This window comes from Dendrobium catenatum, unplaced genomic scaffold (assembly GCF_001605985.2).
Source record: "Dendrobium catenatum unplaced genomic scaffold, ASM160598v2 fragScaff_scaffold_1126, whole genome shotgun sequence".
NCBI classification, from domain to species: Eukaryota; Viridiplantae; Streptophyta; class Magnoliopsida; order Asparagales; family Orchidaceae; genus Dendrobium; species Dendrobium catenatum.
Genome location: NW_021319588.1, coordinates 296,067 through 305,236, shown reverse-complemented (window position 1 = coordinate 305,236; position 9,170 = coordinate 296,067). Strand labels below are relative to the sequence as shown.

The following is a 9,170-nucleotide window of genomic DNA, read 5'->3' as shown; positions in this document are numbered from 1 at the left end:
ACATGGTTTCTTTTTATTTTTATTTTTATGATAAGATCAATTGTATTTAAGGTGAACTGAATCAACTTGTTATTGAAAGATATTAAAAAAAAAAAAAAACAATGAGAAATGTTTGATACCTTGCTCAATATCAGGTGACTAAATAATATTTAGCTAAGCCTAGAGTATTCAAATAATAAGTGCTGGGGATCATGTCAGTTGCTATGTGATCTGGATTCATCCGTTTAAAATATTTTCATATAATGGATAATACTAGTTAAACCGAAACTTATATATATGGAGATACATTCATATTTGAATTCTAAGTTACTTTCGATTGGATTATTTTTCTCCATCATATTGGATTCATATGGATGTGGGATTATACAATCACTAGTTAACTAAATGTATGTTAATCAGTATAATTGTGAGTACATCAAAAACCATTATTTTTAGTGTACCTTTGTTCACTGATCTAGTACATATTTAAATGGTAGGTCGTACCATATATTGGGCGAGTTTCCTCTCTTAGGTTGACTTCTTTTATTTGAGAATTGATTCTAATAATTAATGTTGATATATATCCTTAGTATTTCATGATTTTCTTTGCTAATAAATAAGGTTGAGAGATCCGATCAGTAATTGACTTGTTCTATTAGATTGAATCGATTAGTATGATTCTTTTTAAAAGATTCATCCCATGCATCTTGCAAATTAATTTATTAATATAAAACCCATGATTGATATTTCTTTTAATGTAAAATTAATTTGTACCCGATAATATACCTTTAAATGTTTTAAAGTTTATTCTTAGTATGATTTATTTCATTCATTTCAAAAATTTAGAAACATTGTATATAAAGGTTATTTATGTTATTGCGGAAGTCTCTTTATAAAGTTCATCTCAAGTGTAATGAATCTCTTATAAAATCGAAGTTGTGTAAGTATTTCTTTTGTTAACTGATTCAAATTGTGCAATCATTCATGATAAGTTACAACGATGTCTTTTAATTTCTCATGTGTTGTTTATAAGTATGATCGTTCTTAAGCATCATTTATGAATTTCATGTACATGTTAATTTTTAAAGAAATCAAATACATGAATTTCTAACACATATTTCTCTCTTTTCCTTTATCTGCGAGGTACATTTGGAGCTTTTGGAGCAATAGACGAAGGAGCCAACGGATATGAGCATCAGTCGTCCTCATTCATTTCGATGGGGGTGCTACGGGCAGAACCACCGGGTCATATCCCCCGGTGTTGTAAGTTCCCTTAAAACTAAGATAGCCTTTAGGGAGCCCTTATGTGTGCACGTTCCCCTACCCCTAGGACCTTGTAGAAACTTCTATTCTTAGGTTATTTTCTTTTCTTATTTTACTATAGATCCCTAAACTCATTTACACACATGTGTAGATGTCCAAAGGGTTAAAAATAATATCTTTCTTCTATACAACACTAGTGACAACTAAGGACAAAAATTAAGTAGTAAGTCTTAAAAAATTTAGACTTAGGATGCATGCTCCCTTTAGAATAGAAATATAAATATAGAAAACTTAATGACACATTATCCTAAGATTAGTGTGCTATAATTTATTAATAATTAATCAATAAAATTGATGATAATCTAAATAAAAAATGCATTAAAACACTTAATTTTTTTTAATTAAATCATAATTAACATATATAATCATTAAAAGGCAAAATATGAACATAGAATTGAACTAAATCTAATTAACATATTAATCACCCCTTAATTGAATTTTAACTGAATACAATTTATTAAAAATAAAACTAAATTCAGGAATTATAAAATGAATAAAAAAAGAAAAGAGAACAAACCTAAATCAAAATACTAAAAAATGAAAGACTTATAAAACTCAAATTTTAATTCATTAAGTTATGCTCATAATTAATGGAAAGGATGCTGGGGGTATATTGAACTCAGTTGTGAGCTCAATTGGGTTTGGGGGAAGCCAATTGGGGAAGTAGGCTTGAGTTAATTCAATCCTATATGGTTTGGGTCAGGTCGGGTGCAACCTGGGTTGAGTCAGGTCATGGGATTGATGGAGAAGATGCATTGGGTCAAGGGGCACCCAATGCAAGTATCAGTTGGGTTTGATATGGTCTGAGGTGGGAGATGGCTCAGGTCAAAGTAGTTTTGTCCACTTTGGGCTAACCTAGAGGTTGACCCAAGTCAACCCAAGGGTGGGGCTGACTAGGGTGGGTGCCTTGGGTCTAGGTTAAGCCAATGTTAGTGTTGAATTGAGTTGATGGGGCCTAAGGTTGAGAAATGACTCAACCCATAGTGGTTTTGACCACTTTGGGCTAGCCTAATTCCTAACCCAAGTTGACCCAAGGGCTAAGTCAACTAGGGAAGGTGTGTTGGGTCATGAGAGACCCAATGCCACCATGGGTTTAATCCAATTTGGCTTAGGATGGGATTTGTTGCTCAAGGGGAACCTCTCTTTGGACACCTAGGTCAAGCCAAATAGCTAACACAAGTGGGCCCAATTCTTAGATCTTCAAGAGGGGTCTCTTAAAGACCCAATGGATCATTCCATGATTTTGAAAGGGTTTGGAGAAGTCTTGGTCAAGTGATTTAAGAGGGTGGAAGTGTATGGGAGATTTGGTCAAATTTGGTTGACTTGGTCAACTAAGTTGACCTAGGGTCTAGGATGGGATCCATTTAGTTAAAATTGGTCATATGAACTCAATGGGGGAGGTCCCAAGTCAAGGGGAGCGCATTTAGTTTGAAATGGGTGTTTAAACCCTTAAGGGTCACTTTGGTCAACCATAGTTAACTTGGTCAACCAGTTCAAACCAAATTGAAGGGTGGGTTTGGCTCCAATGTGTTCCTAATGATATTTAGGATCAATTGGGGTAGGTTTTAAAGATTGATATAGGAAGGCCATGTTGAATTTTGGGGAAAAGACCATAAACCACTTTAAAGGACATTTTGGTCATTTTGGCCCTTTATCAACTAATGGTCAAACTGGGTCCACCAAAGTGTAGGTTACTAACCAATAAGTCATAAAAAAGGTCATGGATGTGGTTAGAAGGTTTGGAAAGAGTCCAAAGGCCAAATTCCACTGAATGACAAGTCTAATGGAATAGGCCATAAATATTTAAAGCTTTTACAGCCTTTGAAAATCAATCTAGTTTCTAGGGCTAGGGACCTCAGAATGAGTTCAAATTTGGTGCGTTGATCTTAGAAATATGTATAAATTATATTCAATTGACAAATCATGAATTGAATGTCATTTGACTGGGCTTCTTGGTGATAGAAAATTCACCCATAAAGGGTTTCAGGACTTAGGCTTTTGGCATTGGATCCGGACTTAGGAATTTTGGGTTTGGATTAGATTTTGGCTTGGATAGTTGAATTTGAATTATTCATCTTAATGATAACCAAATGAGTAGTTGATATTGATTGGAGATGATTTGAAAGTTGATTGGAAGTTGGTGGAAGGCTAGACCAGAGATTGAATTGAAAAGTGGATTTAGATTTGATTAGGATTGGATGTGATTTTGACTGAGACTTATATGATTGAGAAGTAAACATCTCTAATCATTTGGTCATCAGAAATAAATCCAAATATGTCATAGTGACCTCATACAGAAATGAGGTCAGCAATTCTCTCATCATAATGTGTAAGTCTAGGATGATATAATAATTATAACTCAAATTCTTCTTTTTTCTGAGAGTACTTCGATTTTTATGGCTCATGATGGAAAAACTCTAACCTCAAGCTTCAACCCTCTAGAAATTCATAAATAATATATATTTTTAAATTAAAAGGGGGATCTCATTTTAAATTAATACTAGGAGCTATTTTTCTTTCTTCTATAATTCTTGGATCTCTAGCACCTCTCTTTATGAATGAGTGATATTACTGTCTTATGGCTCTATTTCCCACATTATGCAATCTTTAGAGATTTTATTTCAAAGGTTATATCATGCTTACCTACTAATGCTAATATATTAATTAATTATGTCATATCCAAGATTCATCCTACTCCAACTGGTGACTCTTCTATTAATTTTGGAAAGATGGGGAAAAAGGTTTTCCCAAAAATAAGTTTACCAATCTCTTCAGTGTCAACCTCCCTTAGTAAGTTGAAAAAATCTTCCTTAGTTTAAACGTTGTTCCTTCAAATATTATACTTTTGCTTGGTAAATACAAACATGGGTGTTTGAGACTAAAGATATTATAAATAAAAGAAGCCATAGTGTTAATCAAAATTGTGTACTATGTAGTTCTAATTCTGAAACTTGTAAATATCCTTTCTTTGAGTGTCCTGTTTCTTTTTGTCTTCTCATTATTAAGTTACTAATGGTTATTTCTTTCTTATTTACAACCCCAATCTGCCTTTTAAAAATTTACCCTATAACTTAATTCATTAGAACTCCTCAAAAGCACATGAGGACGGGGTGCAAATTTTTGGATCCCACACCAGATTAAAAGTTTATATATATGACATGGTTGGAAATATTTTGACCATGTGTTCTTATGTTAGGATTACCGTTTTGACATCATAGTGATTGTTGAGTTTTATTAATATTTGTAGCCAATGATGATTTTCATAAATTTTATGAGAATCAACTAGGCGTTAATGTATCTTTTGTTCCCTCCTAGAAAACATGTGAGGTTTATATTACTATTGTATAATGAAATTGGGAATGGTGACTCAATATGTTGCTTGCATTATTTTATTTACGACGCATGTCATTTCTGTGATCTGCAACTATAGTATTATTTTAATGTTGGTATACTACTCTAGCTTGTTATTTAAGGTTTAGCACTAAATGCAACTATTGGTGCTCCTTTATGTTTTCGCATGTTGCTTCTTATTGCTTTCTTTGTCATGCTATCTTTGAGGGATTATATCCTGCTTCCTTGGACAAATTTCACAGGGCTTCATTTTTGCTAAAAGAAGGCTCTCAATGACTAATTGCAATCATTACTTGGAAGAAGAACCATAAATGAATAACTAACAATAATAAATCATAATGACAAACTAGCTCACTACAACTTCATAGAAGCATTCTATTATTTGCATATCTTATCAAATAGTCTAATGAATTACAAGAAAGTAATAACTAATCATTATATAGATGCTTACTATTATTGAATACAAGAATTTTAAAATATAAGATTTTGAGTAGTCATTTAATGAAAATGTCAGAGATAAAATAAAATATTGTGATGATAGTATACATCATTATTCGAAACACATAAGAAAGATGATCATAAGAAAATAATGATATTTTGTCACAAAAAATATCCAAATGATGTGATATTGTTATATATTATGAAATGATCCACTTAATAATTAAGGATGAGAGAACATTATTAAATACATAAGTAACTAACTCCAACACTTCACTCCAAATTTAACGTCCTTTCTTTCCATATCCAAGCATTCAAGTTATTCATTTTACACTAGTCTTCAACCTCCTTGTCTTAAATTTCTCTTATAAAATCTGCAAACTTATTGAGATTATTAAAGGATGATCCTCCTTCCATCACACTTATGTCAGAAAAATTCTTCAAAGCTTGAGATCTTGCCAGAATATCTCTATCTTTTAGCAGCTCTTCCACTTTTGATCGAACTTCCTCTTTAGAAATTAGCCCATTTTTATCAGGAACCAAACTCAAACCTATCTTCCAAACCTTTGTTATATAGCTTTGGTTAAACAATTGGTCTGCAAAGTAAGGCCAACAGAGAAAAGGTACTCCATTTCTCACACCTTCTAGGGTTGAGTTCCAACCACAATGTGATATGAAACAAGCAATTGCAGGATGTTTAAGAACCTTTTGTTGTGGAGACCAACCAATCATTCTCCCTCGATCTGCAACTCTTTCTTCAAAGCTTGAGGGATAGGTGCAACTACTGGATTTATTAGTCATGTCTGGCCTTACCACCCATAAGAATGGCTGACCGATAAGCTCTAAGCCAAGTGCTAGCTCTTGGAATTGCTTGTTATTGAAGATTGTTATGCTACCAAAAGCCACATAAATGACAGAATTTGCAGGATGCTTGTTGAGCCAAGCAATGCATTGCTTATCCTCAGACCAAAAGTGACATAAATTAGGATCTCTTATTGATTCAAAGCTATTATGAAGTGGCCCTACAGGTAAAATGTAGGGCATTTCCTTAAAGACTGGCTTTTCAAGCATCTCAAAGCTATTACAGATTATCATCTCAGCATTGGAAGTTGCTTGGTTATTGACTATTATGTAGTTGAACACTATCTTTTGTGTATATTCATCATTAATGCAACACCAAAGGAGGTTGCTTGTGTCCATTGGAGTCATCCCTGGATTCAACTGGATAACTTCCTTCTTCATTGGCACTCCTAAATTTTTTTCTCCAAAAATAAATTCATAAATTCAAATTAACATAAATTCACATAAATCAAAATATTTTGTTATACTAAAATCAAATAATCAAATGTGGGTCAAAATCAAATAATCAAATGTGGGTCAAATCGTGTGAAGATGAAATGGACTGTATAAAAAGAAAGAAATTTTCTCAAGAGGTCAAAATAATCATTTTTGTATCAGGGAAAGAGATTTTAAATATAAATATTTTTTTTGCAATTGTTTAATATGTTCAGAAAAATGTCATTAAAATTCATATTTATTGCATGGAAAAAAGTTCAATTATATTTTATTTTGGATCAGATGACTACCAACTTTTCTAAGTTATGTAGCTTTTCTCAACTGCAATGAATAAACGGTTTTGTTAAAGGTATGAAAACAATAGAACTTCCTACAATTACTTGGAGAACTTCTTCTTCTTCTTCTTTGATGATAGAGAATTTTTTCATGAACCTAAAGGTTTTAATTAAACTGTGATCATCGTTCCATCTATGTCATCAAATGTGCAGTTTAATTGTACCACTAATATGTTATATCTAACACAGTTAACCCTTAAGATCTTACCGTTTTCGTCGATGACTCCATCTTGAATAAGCTTGGGGATACTAAGTATGGTGACAAGGACTCCAGCTGCAGCAGGCCAAACGACAGCCGTCCGAAGCCCCACGTTCTTGGCGATAGTGAGAGCCCAAGCCATATTGAAATCTGCAATAAAGCAAGTGAACTTCACAGCTTTATTTCTCATCAATTCTTCTAAAAAACTTGGCATCACTGTGGTCAAGGATGTTGTAAGCCTCCCAAAGTTGTGGCGATCCTCTTCTGGTTCAAGGCCATCTGGGATTGTCACAAAATGAATTCCATCAATAAATTTAGCTTCATCAAGCATTGAACCAGCAAAAATACGTTCATGATTGAACTCTGTGTTGATAAAAGTTATGCGGAAGCCACGTTCGATGAGGCAGTAAGAGAGCTCCATGAGAGGAATGACATGGCCCTGTGCAGGATAAGGGAGTATGAGTGCATGAGGGGAGCTCATGGCTGCTGTTGAAGAACAAGTGAAACCTTAAGTTGAAGCTTATTGAAATGCCAATGGATGGTACATTTGAAGGCCTCATATTTGTTATACTATAGCCTCATTGAATGATGATTTCTCTCTCTCTCTCTCTCTCTCTCTCTCTCTCTCTGTTTTTAAGGGAAATGATATTTTTCGTATGAAGAATTAAATTAATTAAATATATGAGGTCAATAAAGATCAACCATGTGAAAGACATTTGTAACGAAAGGCATTGAATTGTACTAACTGCACATTATTTCTAATAGAGGTGTTAATAAATGATACACTTTAAGTTTGATCAGAAAATTTTGGGTTTGGATTAAATGGTTTAATAAATGGGTCGAGTTTCGGTTGATTCATATACTCAATTTCAACTTGAAATTGACCCGTTTATTTATTTTTTTCTTCTATTTATTGGTACAATCCTTTTCTTTTTTATCAATTAATTTAAAATTTATGATTAATTAACCAATAAAAATATTTTTTTAATTAAAATGAATTATTAGGTTAGAATTAACCAATAAAAATATTTTTAATTAAAATGGATTATTTATTAGGTCAGGTTCGAGTTGCTCGCATGTTGGGTTCAAGTTCAATTTTTTTTGCTCATTTTTTAATCAGGTCGAGTTCAATTTATCGGATTCAAGTCATATATGAATCAATCCGTTCACCCATTTTAACACCCCTAGTTTCTAAGCGAGACTTTTCGATGGACTTGTTAGCTTGCCATATATGTTATTTTTAATTTATAGTTTTGAACTAACTTAAATTCAAACCAAATAAAAAAAGCTCAATTCTGGTGGGTTCATTTCGAAAAAATTAGGGATAGAGTTTACTAAGGGTTTTTGCAATTTCTCATAAAGGAAATTATAAAACTATTAAGAGAAATTTGTTTTTAAAATTATTGTAATTATTATAATTTTTTTTAATAAAATAGATAATAGTATTTTTGAAACTAAAACAGTTTAATATATATGATTATGTAACTAAGCTTTTCATCATAGAAATTTCTAAAAACAAACAAAAAATAATAATTGTCAAATGGAAGTGTGGCGACTAATGAGACATGCGTTCATAGAGACATCACAGTTCTAATGAGACATGTCTCCCTCTTTGAGAGGAGCAATTATTACGTCCGGTCACCGAATGCGTTCATAGACCAATAACCACGCGCCACATCACCTAAAACTCGGTATTGCTCAGTATACATTCGGATACGTTCGGATTTCACCGGACGTAATAATTGCTCCTCTAGAGGCTCTTGTTGCTGCTGTTGGCCAGACTTTTTTTTTATTCATTTGATTATTTTGTAAGATTTGCTTGATCTCATTTTTATTTGCTTCTCTTTTTATTGCAGTTCCCACCTCCTCTTCCCATTATTTTCTTATATCTTGTCATAGGTTTTGTTATTTTGGCTTCTTCTCTTCGGTTTTCTTTTTGGGAAGCTTCTGTCACATTGTAAGGTATGAGAAAAAAAAAAGAAGAACCAACTAATCTACATCTGCCTAACATAGTGCACTAGATGATTCGTCTCTAGCTTTTTATATGTATTATAAAATATATTTTTTGTTGAAGCCTTAGTCACATTTCTCCCTCTCTCTCTCTCCAATTTTTCTTCAAGCTATTCTTATGTAATAGTCTTCGACCTCCTTGAATAAAATTCCAGTTAAAAAATTTGCAAATTTATTAAAAGATGACCCTCTTTTTAGGGCAGAACTGTGAGCAATCCTCTTCGAAGTCTGAAATCTTA

General features: G+C 32.8%; 1 protein-coding gene across 1 annotated transcript; it reads right to left on the bottom strand.

Annotated features, from left to right (window-relative positions):
- Positions 1–29: 29 nt before the first annotated feature.
- LOC110091883 (UDP-glycosyltransferase 83A1-like) lies at positions 30–7,720 on the bottom strand. Its single transcript, XM_020816169.2, has 2 exons — positions 6,931–7,720; positions 30–6,341 (listed from the first exon to the last, which is right to left on the bottom strand). The coding sequence occupies exons 1-2, from the start codon at positions 7,400–7,402 to the stop codon at positions 5,446–5,448; spliced, it is 1,368 nt and encodes a 455-aa protein (XP_020671828.1). The 5' UTR covers positions 7,403–7,720; the 3' UTR covers positions 30–5,445.
- Between the last annotated feature and the right edge of the window lie 1,450 nt (positions 7,721–9,170).

Bases quoted from the DNA above. Each gene is read 5' to 3' on its own strand.
- LOC110091883 (XM_020816169.2), bottom strand. From the start codon at position 7,402: ATGAGCTCCCCTCATGCACTCATACTCCCTTATCCTGCACAGGGCCAT. The intron at 6,342-6,930 runs GTAAGATCTTAA...AAAAAAATTTAG, and splicing joins TGGAGTCATCGACGAAAACG to GAGTGCCAATGAAGAAGGAA.